The sequence below is a fragment of the Fukomys damarensis genome, unplaced genomic scaffold (genome assembly GCF_012274545.1).
Source record: "Fukomys damarensis isolate Sample0158 unplaced genomic scaffold, DMR_v1.0_HiC HiC_scaffold_19, whole genome shotgun sequence".
In the NCBI taxonomy this organism is placed as follows: domain Eukaryota; kingdom Metazoa; phylum Chordata; class Mammalia; order Rodentia; family Bathyergidae; genus Fukomys; species Fukomys damarensis.
In genome coordinates, this window is record NW_022900931.1 from 310,671 (window position 1) to 324,994 (window position 14,324).

The 14,324-nt window shown below is 47.9% G+C and overlaps 2 protein-coding genes across 3 annotated transcripts in view; one reads left to right on the forward strand and one right to left on the reverse strand.

Annotated features, from left to right (window-relative positions):
* Lmf2 (lipase maturation factor 2) overlaps positions 1 to 774 on the forward strand; it is a gene marked incomplete at its 5' end in the record, with an annotated part of 4,051 nt that extends 3,277 nt beyond the window's left edge. Inside the window, 2 exons of the mRNA XM_010634486.1 lie at positions 23 to 91; positions 183 to 774. Of these exons, the coding sequence (XP_010632788.1) occupies positions 23 to 91; positions 183 to 509 (396 nt within the window). The remainder of the gene's footprint in view (positions 1 to 22; positions 92 to 182) is intronic.
* A 10,893-nt stretch (positions 775 to 11,667) lies between these two features.
* Positions 11,668 to 14,020, reverse strand: Miox (myo-inositol oxygenase). Of its 2 annotated transcripts, XM_010634246.1 has the most exons (10): positions 13,924 to 14,020; positions 13,407 to 13,487; positions 13,206 to 13,286; positions 12,897 to 13,059; positions 12,669 to 12,736; positions 12,471 to 12,580; positions 12,331 to 12,398; positions 12,200 to 12,249; positions 11,995 to 12,107; positions 11,668 to 11,906 (listed from the first exon to the last, which is right to left on the reverse strand). In XM_010634246.1, exons 1-10 carry the CDS (start codon positions 13,936 to 13,938, stop codon positions 11,798 to 11,800), a joined length of 858 nt encoding a protein of 285 aa, XP_010632548.1. In that variant the 5' UTR covers positions 13,939 to 14,020; the 3' UTR covers positions 11,668 to 11,797. The 2 variants fall into 2 exon arrangements, with proteins under 2 accessions (XP_010632548.1, XP_019064514.1); XM_019208969.1 differs by lacking the exon at positions 13,206 to 13,286.
* Positions 14,021 to 14,324: the final 304 nt, after the last annotated feature.

Sequence of the window (14,324 nt, forward strand, 5' to 3'; positions counted from 1 at the left end):
TGGGCGCCCCAGTGGGTTAGAGGAATCCTCCCCGCCTGTGGCCCTGGGGGACCCGACTCTGGAGTCACTGCTGCTGCAGTTTGGGCTGCAGGTAGGAGAGTGGACCAGGCTGGGGGAGGTGGTAGAGGACTTGCATCAGCAGGGGCCCACCCTATGGGCACCCTCCTCCATCCTACTCATAGGACAAGAAACCACCCCGACCCCGCAGCTCTAGCCACGCTCTGGCCCAGGCCCTTCACTGTGTGCGAACCCAGCTGTCTTCCCTGGAGCCTCCCAACCTGCTCTGGGGGCTCCTGGGAGCTGTAAGTGCTGTGAGAGTCGTGCAGGCCCTGCTGGCCTCCTGGTCACCCCAGTCCTCCCTCCCGGCCAGAGAAGAGAAGCACAAACTGATCCCCAAAAAGGAGTCAGGAGCTACATCCACACAAGCCACGCCCACCCCCAACAGCTGCATCCGTGGCTCTGGGACCCCCCTTTCACGAGCAGTCATCCACCCCTGGCGGAGAAAGTAGCCGCATTGTCCCTTATTCCTAGAGGATTGGGTCCTTAGAGAGCTCTGACTGCAGCAGGACAGTCCTACCACTGTGCCTTAGCCAGTCCTGCCAGGACTGCCAGAAACTGGGGTACTGCTTGTTGAAGGTGCTGGATGCTGCCCGAGACCCACTGGTGCCCTTGCAGCCACTGCCCCCACTGCCTCACTATTGGCCCAGGAGGTGGCCTGAGGCCCAGCTCAGTATCTTTGCTGGGACATCATGGAAAGTCAGTCCCCTGCCCCAGGCTGAAGAGGTCTGAGTCAGGAGTCCCTGATCACAGCCCCTGTCTGGAGGGGATAAGGGGTCTCACCAAGGAGAATAGCAGAGAAGGGGTCACCTACATTGTCATCTCCACACAACCCGCTCACCTTTGGATCCAGGCACCAATAAAAGAACCTCTGGAGCTCGGCTGTGCTGGTGTTTTCTTTCTGCTAGGCAGCCCTGAAGACAGCAGACACCGCTGGGCGCCATCACCAACCTGGTTTCATGGGCACTTCCCGTGTGTCCTCTGTGAAATGCACACAGAGCCTCAGGACCAGCACAGTCTGACGCAGCTGTCACTGTGGGCCACAGGTTGAAGGGTCAGGCCATAGAACTCTGTGACCTCCCTCCTGATTCTGAGCAAGGACAAAAAGTCCAAGTGGCCAAGGGATGAAAGGGCTGAGAGCGAGAGGAGAGAGGGTACAGAGGCCTGGGTCCATTGAGGGAGGAAAGGTTCCTCCGGCGCCTCCGCTGTGCCCTCGGAAGAGGACAGCAATGGAAGCAGGTCAGGGCACTGGTCACATTTCCAGCTGGGGTCTGGTTGTCTTTATCGGGGCTGCCTCCCTCCCTGGGAGCTCAGAGCACAGCTTCCCATGCCCTTGGCTTTGGCCTTGGTGCACACCTGCCCTGTGCTGTCCCTTGTGGGCTCCTGGACTCTCCATGTCCCCAGCTTGACCCAACACCGATCCAGACAGCCACGGCACTGCGCAGGTACCCCACGAGCTTTCAGATACCTGCAGGGGCGCTCGCGTGGAGTCGGCCATCTGCCAGCTAGCCCTGGCTTAAAATGAGGTAACGCATAAAATTCAAACACTTGTTTTTTTTCTTAGTCTTTTAGACTCCATTTGTAAATTTTTGCTACTGTTTCTCTAGCAGCATTTTTTTAATAAATTTTATCCCATTCCTCCCCTCAAGTCCTCTCCACTTGCCATGTACAAGAGCTTTGTTTCCTTTTTTTTTTTTTTTGGTCCCTTCCTTTCTCCGTCCTCTCCAGTTCCCCTTCCCATTTGAACACTTTCTTCCCATTTCCCAACATTCACTGTACATCTCAGTTCTTATTACCAGCCTCAGTTTCTCACATCAGAAACAGTGTGGTATTTAAACATGTATGCAGTTTATTTCACTTAAAGAGTATAGTCTCAAGGTCCATCCATTTAAATGTCTGAAGCTCATCTTGCTTACGGCAGAGTAGTACTCCACATATAAGAAAACCACACCCTGTCTGTCTACTTGTCAGTTGATGGGCATTTGGGCTGTTTCTAAGATTTAGCTATTATAAACTGTGCTGCTATACACATGGGTGCGCACATACTGCTGTGGTGTGACGCTTTCCATTCTTTTGGGAAAGTACCAAGATATACCTGGGTCAAATGGAGCCTCTAGTTTCAGCTTTTTGAGGAATCTCCACACTGATTTCCACAGTGGTTGCACCAGCCTACAACTCCCACCAGCAATGGAGAGGGGTTCCTTTCTCCCATAGCCCCTGAAGCATTTGTTGCTGGTTGATTTCTTGATAGCAGCCATTCTTTCTAGAGTGAGATAGGATCTTAGCATTGTTTTAATTTGCATTTCATGAATGACCAGCATTGTTGAACGTTTTGTCGTATATTGCTATTTCTTTTTTCTTTTCTTTTTCTGTGTGTGTGTGTGTGTGTGTGTGTGTGTGTGTGTGTGTACCAGGGATTGAATAATTCAGGACCTTGCTCTTGCCAGGCAGGCACAGTGCCACTGAGCTACATCCCTGGCCCTGCTGTTTCTTATTCTTCATCTGAGAAGTGTCTATTTCAGATGCCCAATTTTGGTCTGGGTCTTTAAATTTGGGGGGGATCTGATTCTTTTGAGTACTTTATATAGTCCAGATAATAGTCCTTTACCTAAATAGCTGGTTAAAAGAAAAGTTTCCCACTCCACGCGTTGTTTCTTCACTCTTGGTAGTTTCTCTTGTTGTGCAAAAGCTTTTTAATAAGAGTGCCTATTTACAATAATCTGTTTAAATGATAATGTACTTCTAGAAAATATCATATTTCAATAAGCAAAACTTGTTAGAATCCACCAGAATTTTATTTAGTGACCCAAAGTGTGAGCAGTATTTTTATTGGTTTACTATTAGTATGGAGCATTTTAAGTTACAAGAGGAAAAAAAAAAAAAGACCAAAGTGAAGAAAAGATACTTCTGGGTACTTCGTTGGTCAAGTCTATAAAGCCATGGCTTGATTGTGGTTTTTTGAGACAGGGTCTCAGTATGTAGTTCAGACTGCCCTGGAACTCACTGTGTAGCCCAGGTTGGTCTCAGACTCACAGCCATCCTCCTGCCTCAGCCTCCTGAGTGCTGGGATTACAGGTGTGCGCCACCACGCCTGGCCCATGACTTGATTTTGCAAGAATGAGTGTGTTGATAACATCCTCCTTTAAAGCATTATCCCAAATTGTTAAATGAAAGAAAATATCTTCAGCCTGTTTTTATACTTTTTAAAAAATCCTCTGTTGTGTTTGTTTTGTTTTGTTGTGCCAGGGATCAAACTTGGGTCCTTGCACTTGTGAGGCAGGTGGCAGAGCCACTGAGCTAAATCCCCAGCCCTCTGCTCTGATTTTTCAATTCCCTCCCTCATACTTGCTTTGGGCTTGACTGGCTCTTCTTTTTCTAGAAGCTTGAGGTTCAACGTTAGGTTCTTTATTTGAGCCTGCTCTGTTTTCCTGACATGGGAATTCACCACTATAAATTCTGCTCATAGGACTGCCTTTATTGCATCCCATAGTTGCTGTATGTTTTACTGTCATTATTAATGTTAAACTGAAGAAATTATCTGAGTTTTTCTTTTACTTCATCTGTGACCCATTGGTTGTTCAGGAGGGTGTTATTTAATTTCCATGTTTTTATGAAGTTCTTGTGGTTTCTTTTGCCGTTAATTTCCAGTTTCATTGCACTATGGTCTGATAATGTGCATGGGATAACTTCAATTCCTTTGTATTTACTTAAGCAGGTCCTAAGAGCTAGTATATGGTTTATTTTTTTGTTTGGGGTTTTTTTGCTGTTGTTGTTTTGTTTTTTGTTTGTTTGTTTGGTTTTTGGTTTTTGAGACATGGTCTTACTATGTAGTTGAGACTGACCTGGAACTATGTAGCCCATGCTGGTCTCGAACTCACAGTGATCCTCCTGCCTCAGCCTCCCAAGTGCTGGGATTACAGGCATGAGCCACCATGCCTGGCCTTTAGTATATGGTTTATTTTGGAGAAAGTCCTGTGTGTAGCTGAGAAAAATGTGTATTCTAATATTGTAAGATGGAACACTGTAGACATCTACCAAGTCCATTTGTTCAAAAGTTTGGTTCAATTCTAATATTTCATTGTTGATTTTTTTGTCTAGTCAATCTGTCTATATGTGACAGTGGGGTTTTGAGGTCCCCCATTACAACTGTATTAGTGCTTATATGATTTTTCATGTTAATATTTGTTTTGTATAGTTGCTGCTATTTGTTGTTTTGTGTAGCTGCTATTTGGTGCATATATATTTAGGATCGTTATCTCTTCCTCTTGAATTGTTCCTTTCACCAGGGTGTAGTGTCTTTGTTTCTCTTAATTGTTCTTGGCTTGAAATCCACTTTGTTTGCAAATAGAACAGCTAACCCTGCCTTTTTCCCATTTCCTATCGCATGGAATATTGTTTTCCATCCCTTGACTTTCAGTCTGTGAATTTTTTTTCAATTAAATGCCTTTCTTGTCTGCAGCACATTGTTGGATCTTGATCTTTTTTTTTTTTTTTTTTGAGACAGGGTCTCACTATGTAGTTGAGACTGCCCTGGAACTCACTATGTAGACCAAGCTGGTCTTGAACTCACAGCAGTCCTCCTGCCTCAGCCTCCTGAGTGCTGGGATTACAGGCATGTGCCACCAGATCTTGCTTCTTGATCCATTCTGCCAATGTTTTTTTGTTTTTTGTTTTTTGTTTTTTGAGACAGGGTCTCACTATGTAGTTGAGACCAATGTGGAACTCACTGTGTAGCCCAGGCTGGTTTTGAACTCACAGTGATCCTCCTGCCTCAGCCTCCTGAGTGCTGGGATTACAGGTGTGCGCCACCACGCCCGGCCAGTCTGTTTCTTTTGATGGCTGGAATGAGATCATTAACATTCATAGTTATAACTGATATGTATTGTCTTATCTCTGTCACGTTATTTTCCTGCTTGTAGCAGCTTTCTTGATGACTCTCGTGCTGTACAACCCCCCCTTAAGAGAGCACAGTTTGGGCTTGCAGTGTACCCAGAGTTCCGTGACCTTCCCCATCAGTTGTAGAGGATTTTCATCCGGAAAGAAGCAGCCCCATGGCAATGGCACTTGTCAGGTTCCCTCCGACTCCTCTCCTCCCAAGCTCCAGGCGCTTCTCAATTTTTTTCTGTCTCTATGGATTTACTTGTTCTGGACATTTCCTATAAATTAAATCACATTGGGCTGGGGTACAGGTCAGTAGAACAGCATTTGCCTAATGCCTTTGAGGCCCTGGATTGAATTCCCAGCACCACCCCCCAAAAAATTATTTTAAAAATTGAGTTGTAGGGCCAGGGATTTAGCTTAGTGATACTGTGCCTGCCTTGCAAGCCCAAAGTCATGAGTTCGATCCCCAGTACAAAAAAATAACAATAACAATAATAATAATAAAGAGTTCTAAACCAGGCATGATGGCACACACCTATACTCCCAGCACTTGGGAGGCTGAAGCAAGAGTATTGCTGTCTGAGGAGCCACCCAGATGCCTTCCACAGCTGCTCCATTGTGCATTCCCACCAGCAAGGCACAGAGGTCCCAATTTCCCCATGACCTCAGCAACACTGCCTCCTTTCGGGAATAGCCATCCTTGTGATCTGCATTTCCCTCATAACTGATCTTGAGCGTGCTTCCCCCACCCCCAGTACCAGGAATTGAACTCAAGACCTTGCGCTTGCCAGACAGGTGCAGTGCCACTGAGGTACATCCCCAGCCCATCATGAGTATCTTTTCAGGTGCTCGTTGGCTATTCGTGTCTTTGGAAAAATGTCTACTCAGGCCCTTTGCCCTTTTTTTTTTTTTTTTTTTTGAGACAGGGTCTCACTGTGTAGTTGAGACTGACCTGGAACTCACTATGTAGCCCAGGCTGGACTTGAACTCACAATGGTCCTCCTCCCTCAGCCTCCTGAGTACTGGGATTACAGGTGTGCACCACCACACCCGGCTCTTTGCCCATTTTTTAATTGGGTGGGTCGCATCTCTTTTTTTTTCATAGGTGAGTTGTAGGAGTTCTGTGTAGTAATCTTTTATCATATGCATGATTTATGAGTTATCTTTCACTCACTTTGACACATGAAAGTTTTTTATTTTGTTTTTGGGGTTTTTTTGGGGGGGACCAAATTTCTTTATTTGAAGGAATTAAAAAATTGGTACAGTTTATAGAAAAGCTAAAGGTAACCCCAAGATGCATGTGCTGCCTTGGTGACCAAGAATTCACCCCAGGCTGTGGGGAGCTTGGCTGTAGCTGTCACTGTCTCCCCAGGGTGTGCTTGTCAGAGATTCTCTGCCGGGCGGACCGCGGCCCCCGGCATGCCAGGCTGGTCACGTGGTCACCCAGCTCTTTGCTGGACTTCACCTGCTCGCCCAGCTAGTGAGTCTCCATGAAGCTGTCACACAGAGGGAGGTCGCTCTTGTCAGCAGCCAGCTTGTGTAGCACCAGAACTGACAGATTCACACTCTTGTCCTAGTGTAATGCACACTCTGCCCACTCTCCCAGTCCTCACAGTCTGGTTTCTTGATACCCTAAAGGAAGATCCGGCCACTGCGCTGGTTCTACTTTTATTGGTTTCTCTGAATATTCCCTCTCCTCTGAGAGTAGAGAAGAAAGTGTTCGGCACAGTTCTTCAAAGCCGCATCATCACAGTCACAGTAGGAAGACATGGACAGGTAGATGGAGGAGGCGTCGAGCTCCAGGTTGATCTGGTAGTCGATGGTGGTGTCAGTGTCCTAATTGTGGGTCCAGCACACCTGCAAGGGCAAGGCAGGGGCAGGCAGCAGAGCAGTCTCAGCACTGTGGAAGCAGGAGAGTCCAGAGGACCCAAAGGGTTTTGTTTGTTTTTTAAACAAGGTATGTTTGCTATGTAGTCCAGACTGGCCTTGAACTCACTATGTAGCCCAGGGTGGCCTCCTGCCTCAGCCTCCCACCAAGATTAAGATTACAGGTGCATGCCACCAAGCCTGGCCTAAAAGTTTTTAATTTTGATAAACCCAATTTATCTATTTCTTCTTGTGTTTTATCATATCTAAGAAATAATTACCAAACCCAATGTTGTAGAGTTTTCCCCCTACATTTTATTCTGAGTTCTATTCTCTTAGTTCTTAGGTTTAGATCATGATACATTTTGAGCTAGTTCTATGAAATTCACTCTTGCATGTGAATATACATTTTTCCTTTTTGTTAAAAAGATTATTCTTTCCCCATTCATTGGTCTTGGCACCCTTCTTGAAAATCAAATGACTGTATATTCAAAAGCCTACTTCTGGGCTCTCTCTATATATTCCATTGGTTCCTGTTTCTTTTCCTGCTTATACCACAACTGGTCTGATGATGATAGCTTTATAGTAACTTCTGAAGTGAGAAAGTGTCAGTGCTCCAACTTTGTTCTTTTTCAAGGTTGTTTTGGCCATAGAGTCCCTGGAGATCCCATATTAACTTTAGGATTAAAAGTTGCTGCTGTAAGGGCTGGAGATTTAGCTTAGTGGTTCCACCACCTGCCTCGCAAGAGCAAGGACCTGGGTTCAATCCCTGGTGCAAAAAAATAAATTGCTACTGTATTTAAGTTTCAAGAAATACTGTTGGGATTTTGATAAGGATTGCATTGAGCCTGTAGATCACCTGGGTAATATTGCTATCTTAAGTCTCCTGTGTGTTTTCATTTTCTCTCTTCTTTTTAAATCTTGTAGGCTTTCATAGTAATGCCATGAGTTTCCATTTTAAGTGGCTGAAATATTTAAACTGCTTTATAAATGTTAATTTAATTTATTTCTTAAGTCTTTAGTCTTCTGACCTAACAATCTTTTCAAGCAAAGAGGAAGAAGGAGCGGGAAAAGAAGAAAGAGGGTATGGTGCTGCATGTAAACCCAGACTGAGGCAGGAAGATTCCTTGGAGTTCGAGGCCAGCCTGAGCTACTTAGTGAGACCTTGTGTCAGAAATAATAATAGTAGGGCTGGGGATTTAGCTCAGTGGTTCCACCACCTGCCTTGCAAGCACAAGGACCCAAGTTCAATCCCCGGTATCAAGTAAGAATAATAATAATAATAATAATAATAATAATAATAATGATAATGATAATAATAATAATAATAAAATTTTTAAAACACGAAAATGCAGTGAACTGGCATCCATTCATCTTGAATATTCCTATCCCACACGTGAACTTAGTGAGATTGGACACATCTAGAACTGGACAGTGGCTGGACAGTGGGCACTGGGTTAGTAGCCAGCTTCACAGGGCCTAGGGTGTCCAGGCAAACATGCTGGTCCCCCCAGAACCACTTCTTTTTTTTATTTTTAAAATTTTATTTATTTATTTATATTTTGGTACCGGGGATCGAACTTGGAACCTTGCACTTGCAAGGCAGGAGGCAGAGCCACTGAGCTAAATCCCTGGCCCCCAGAACCACTTCTTGATCTCCTGCCCCCATGACTTCCAAAAGGCAGAGTGGAAGAGGAAGGTAGCAAGAGGGATGTGCAGCTGCATCCCTCAGGCTCATGAGGAGGTTACACTGGGAGTCTGTGCTGGGTCTTGGGGCACCTGGGATCCCCGTGAGTCTAACTTTCCGATTTAGATCTCCCTCCCCACAACACAAGGCAGCTGTTCCACACTCTGCTCTGAGGGGTCCGAGCCCTGGGACCCAGTCTGTAGAGGGTGCTGCTGGCAGCTGGGAGCTCTGGCCACTGCAGTGGGGAATCTCCTGCAGCCAAGTTGGACCTCGTCCATTTTGTCACAAAGAGACTAAAAAGACCCGTACTCAAGGGTGGAGATTGGTTTGGTTTGGTTTTTGTTGTTGTTGTTGTTGTTGTTGTTGTTGTTGTTGTTGTTTGTTGTTGTTTGAGATGGGTCTTGCTATATTGCCCAGGCTAATCCAGAGCTCATGAGTTTAAATGATCCTCCTGCCTCAGCCACCTGAGTAACTAACACAACAGCCGCATACCATACCACCCAGCAAGGATAGAGATTTAACAAGATTAATTTTTACTGTTTCATCAAAGACAAAAAGGTTAATAATAATAATGTACTGTATGCTTGAAAATTACTAAGAAAACCCTGAGCACAGTGACAAATACTTATAATCCTGGAAAACTGATCTCTTCCACCCAGGAGAGCGTGGCTTGGAGACCACTCTCCATGGGCTGTTTTGTTGTTGGAGTGAATACCGTCTCTGTGAAGGTTGATAGCTGCTCCGAGTACCATGAAAATAGCTCTGGCCCCCCCAGCCATGCATGGAAATGAACAGATACCCAGGGCTGCTGCCGAAGTCTCAGCACAGGAAGAGCTGAGAAAGGTGGTTGTCTGGAGGCGGCAGGCTTAAGTGAGGATCTGCAGGCAGCCCAGAAAGGCTCTTGGGGGACAGGGGTAGAGGGCAGCAAAGGCAATGTAGCGAAGTTCAGTGGCCACACTGAAGTGTGGAGACACAGAAGTGGGAGTGGACGGACATTCAAGGGGTCCTCAATTGGGGGGCTTAGGGATGGAATACTTGCCTAGCATGCAGGAGGTCCTGGACTCCATCCCCCAAAACTGAGAGAAAAAAAGAAGTAATTGATTTAGTCTTCAGCACCCACACGTGAGTTTCAAATACAATTTCCCACTCAAGGAAGCCAGGGGTCCTTAAAGAAATGGCTGACACCAGGCCCAGGGCAGCCCCTGGCTAGACTGGAAAACAGCCATCAAAAGATGCCAACATCGCACCCCTAGAACCTGTGAGTGAATTGTGGTGCAACTGGAGAAGGCATCTTTGCAGATGTGCGTGAAGAGTCTCAGATGGGGAAATCGTCCCAGATTGTTGGGTGGGCCCTGAAGACCATGAAGTCAGCACAGTCAGGCGCTCCTACAGGCTGGGACACACTCCTAAGTGGGACTGCTTCATCTCACGGGAGAAATATTTTTAATTTTTTGTCCAAATATCATTCTATTTTCCATAATATTAATTACATTTCAACTGACTGCACAAAATTCCCTTTTTCCACACTCTCACCATCAGGTTATCTTTATCATCTTTGTCTGTTTGTTTGTTGTTTTCCCAGTACTGGGGATCGAATTCAGGACCTTGCACTTACTTGCCAGGCAGGCACAGTGCCATTGAGCTACACCCCAGACCCCTGTTTGTTTTGTTTTTTGAGGCAAGATCTCGCTATGTATTTCAGGCTGGCCTTGGTATCTTTCCAAAACAATTAAAAGAATCATACCACAGTGATATACTGCACCCATGTTTATAGCAGCACGGTTTGTAATAGCTAAAATTTGGAAACAGCCCATTTGCCCATCAACTGGAGACTGGATAAAGAAGGTGTGATTTTTTTCTATAAAATGGAATACTATTCAGCCATAAAGAATGAGAAACTAGAGTCATTTATAGGAAAATGGATGCATATTGAGGGAATACTCTTAAGTGAAATAAATAGGACACACGTGTGTAGATACTGAATAGTTTCTCTGGTGTGAAAAACTAAAAGTATAAATAAGATCCAAATTGTATAACTGATAATGTGAAATAGGAAGGAAAGGGCTAAAGATGTAGGGGAAGTGGGAAGGGGAGGGGAAAGGAAATAAGGGAAAAGAAAAAATATGAGAAAATGGAAACAAAGTCTTTGTAAATAGGGGAGGGGGTGAAGGGAGGGCAGTGGAATGAGGAAAAACTGAGAACCAAGATCCATCATGCAAAGTTACAAGATCCTAATGATGAATGTAACTATACTGTCTACCTAAAAAGTACCAAAAAACTCAATGAAAAAAAAATAAATGTTTAAAATTTCAGGCTGGCCTTGAACTCATGGCAATCCTCCTCCCTCGGCCTTTTAAGTGCTGGGATTACAGGTAGGTGCACACCCCCCCAACTTACTTTCTTTCTTTTTTTTGTCCAGGGGATTGAACTCAGGACCTTGCACTTGTGAGGCAGGCACAGTGCCACTGAGCTAAATCCCTGGCCCTCTCTCATCTTTTTTATAACAGCCATTTTAACAAGCAAGAGATGATATTTTGTGGTTTTAATTTGCATTTTCTGATGAGTCCTGATATTGAGCATTTCTGTATACCTGTTAGCTATTTGTCTCTCTGTGCCTCTGTCTCTGCCTCCCTCTCTCTCCCTCTTTCTCTCTACCCACTCCCCAGCCCCTCTCTGAGATGAGGTCTTGCTGCACTGCCCAGACTAACCTCAAACTCATGGGATCAAGGGATCCTCCCTCCTCAGCCTTCTGAGAAGCTGGAACTACAGACATGAGCCACTACATCCAGCACTGTATGTGTGGAGTTTTTTCTTTTGTTTTGCTTGTTGGGCTGGGGATTGAACCCAGGGCCTTTGCACTGAGCTACATCCCTAGCTTTATTTATATATTTATTTATTATTCATTTTTATTACGGGATAAGTTCCCACTAAATTCCCCAAGTAGGACTCAAACTTGTGATCCTCCTGCCTCAGTCTCCCAGAGTGCTGGGATTACAGGTGTGCACCACCGTGCCCAGCCCTATTTTGTTGCCAGTTCTAGAATGTGTGGATAAGGTAGGTGACTGGGCCCTCCAGGCTCTGAAGCAGGAACCAAGAGTCTGAACAGTGTTAGGGTGGCAACTTCGCTTTGCTAGGGCCACGCCTGATGCCCCAGTAAAGAGTCAAACACAAACACGTGCCATGTCTAGGTCTTTATTGCAAGGAAGGGGTGCAAATGGCCATGAGAGGTGTGTCTGAGAGTGGGTGAGAGAGAGCGAGGCCAGCATGGGGGTCACTGTGCCTGTGAGGGACCGGTGCGTGGCCAGCTCACCAGCTCAGGACCCCTGGACAATATTTGTCAATGAGCGCCTGGTAGTAGGGCCGCAGCTTCTCCATGTCTGGCAGGTCAGGGCACTTGGTATAGAGGTCAAACTTGCTGCAGGGTGGAGGGGAGGAACAGTGAGCCTCAGGAAGGAATCCCTGTCGGTCTCCTTCCCCATCCTGGGCCCTTGGGGAAGCCCTACTTGAACTCCTGCACCAAGGGCAGCATGTCCAGGTCCCGCTGGCCGCACAGTTGTCGGTAATCACCACCCGTGTGCCACGGGTAGAAGGAGTGGAACCGGATCATGTAGAAGGCCTGAAGGCCACACTCACTGGCTCAGACTTCCCCCCGCAGTGGACAGCCTGGCGAGGCTGGGATGGGCTGGGGCGTCCCCTCCCTCTACCTACCTCCTCAGGCAGGGAGAACTTGTTGAACCTCATCATCTGGTACATGTACTCTGCAGGACAGAGGCGTCACCACAGGCATCTGGAAGGCAGCCCCCTCCCCCGCTGCACCCTCTTCCCCTCGTGGGTCTCACCATCGTGGCCCCAGGACATGAGGACATTCTCCAGCCCACAGTGGGGCTGGTACATGCCGAATTCTGTGCTGCAATGAAAGATGAGTGTGAGGGGCGGCAGTGACCTGGAGAAGGAGACAACCACCCTGGGGCAGGATCACCTGTATCGGGGGTCTCGGAGGTCCGGATTTTCCTGAAACGTGGAGTCACAGAACACCACGGAGGCCTGAGGACAGCAGCCAACGGGGAAGGTGTCTCCGACAACGGCCCACTGGGGAGGGAGGTAGTGCAGGGTATGGAAGGGTCCTGGCTTGTCCCCCATGGGATTGGTAGCCCAGAGCTCAATTGCAGGCTCTCACCTGGGGATCCCCCCACAGAGCCAGGACCTTCCCCAGGTCATGCAGGAGCCCAACAAGGTGGAACCAGTCTGCCGAAGAGAGACAGGGCAGACAGAGGGACGGGGCGACTGAGATTAAGGAGCAAGCCCTGGACTGAGAGTGAAGAGAGCTTCTGGGAGAGGGCTTCCCCCCAATTTTCTCCTTCCAGGGCAGAGGCACCAAGTCCCTAGCCACAGCTGGAGAGCGCACCCTTGTCAGGGTGCGCCTTCCGGATGCCCTCTGCTGTCTGGAAGGCATGAAAGGAGTTGGGAAAATCCACATCTGGGTCCGACTCATCCACCAGGTCGTCTAGCATGTCCACGGCCTCCATGATAGTCATTTTCTTGAAGGAGAAGCCCCCAAACTGTGCATGCTGGATGGAAAGAGAGATGTCAGCCCTTCCTGGGGCCAGCAACACCAGGTCCTCCCATGGGGTACAGGGCAGAGCCAGCCATAGAGGCCTCTCTGTACCCCCAGTAGGCACACATCTGAGCCTGTGGGTGAGCAGGGAGCTACTACCTTCTTCCTGACAAAGTCCACCGTCTGGTGTGTGTGCATGAGCTTGTAGGTGATGAAGACGCTGTCCAGAAGGGGACCTGACTGCAAGCCAGACGGTTCTCTAAGCCACATGGGGGCCATTGCCTCCTTCTCTGGGACAGAACCCAGGGTGGGAGGGGGCTTCCCAGGGAACCCTGGAGCTATGGGGGGAGCGGGTCTCACAGTGTAGTTCCGGAAGCTGCCCTTGTCTTTGGCCATCTCTGGGTCCATGTCAGGTCGGTAGATCAGAGAGGGGTCTGGGCCCTGGAAAGAGGGAAGGTTTGACCCACTTCACCATCTTGCCAGCTGCCCGAGGAAGTGAGAGCATCCCACCAGGGCTGGAGACCGGTGAGCTGATGAGGGCACAGCCTCACCCCACACTGGCCCAGCCCTGGCCTGGCTGCCGAGTCTGAGGAGCTCTCACTCCTAGTGTCCTTATTTGTCTTTATCTGGTGAGTGGTGTCAGCCAGGCCCCACTTGGGCTGGCAGATGCCAGTGACAGCTGGGTAGACGTTGTCTCTATGAAGAGGCTGGGGGAGCAGGGCCTGGACCACAACAGGAAGTAGGGAGCCCTTTGACCTGGACACACAGGGCCAGCAGCAACCGGCTGGGAGAGAGGCTGGGAGAAGGCGGCGCGGCTGCTCTTCCCACAGGAGGTGCTGGTGTGCGGAGCCACTTCCCACGGGTCTGGGGTACTCACGACAGCCACCTTCATTGTGAGAGGCAGCAGGGCTCAGTGGCAAGGCTGGCAGGCGGAGGGAGGCCTGCGGGCTCAGGTGCCCATATATATATGCTCACAGGTTACATAAGTGACCGGATACCATCTGGCCCCTTGTCCTTGCTCCTCAGTAATGAGTGACCATACACCCTTCACTGGCCTCAACAAATGAATGTGTCAGCACAGGAGTGGCCCCAGTTCCCTTGCCCTGACCTTAGCCTCCTCGTCCTCCGAGGAAGACTGTCCAGGCCTGCTCTGCAGCCAGTCTATTTCTCCCCTGCTTTGAACACTTCCATGCCTGCAACCGGCTCCACCCAACAGACAGTACAGATAGACCTCACCCTAAAACACAGCACACCATAAACACAATTTTTTTTTTTTTT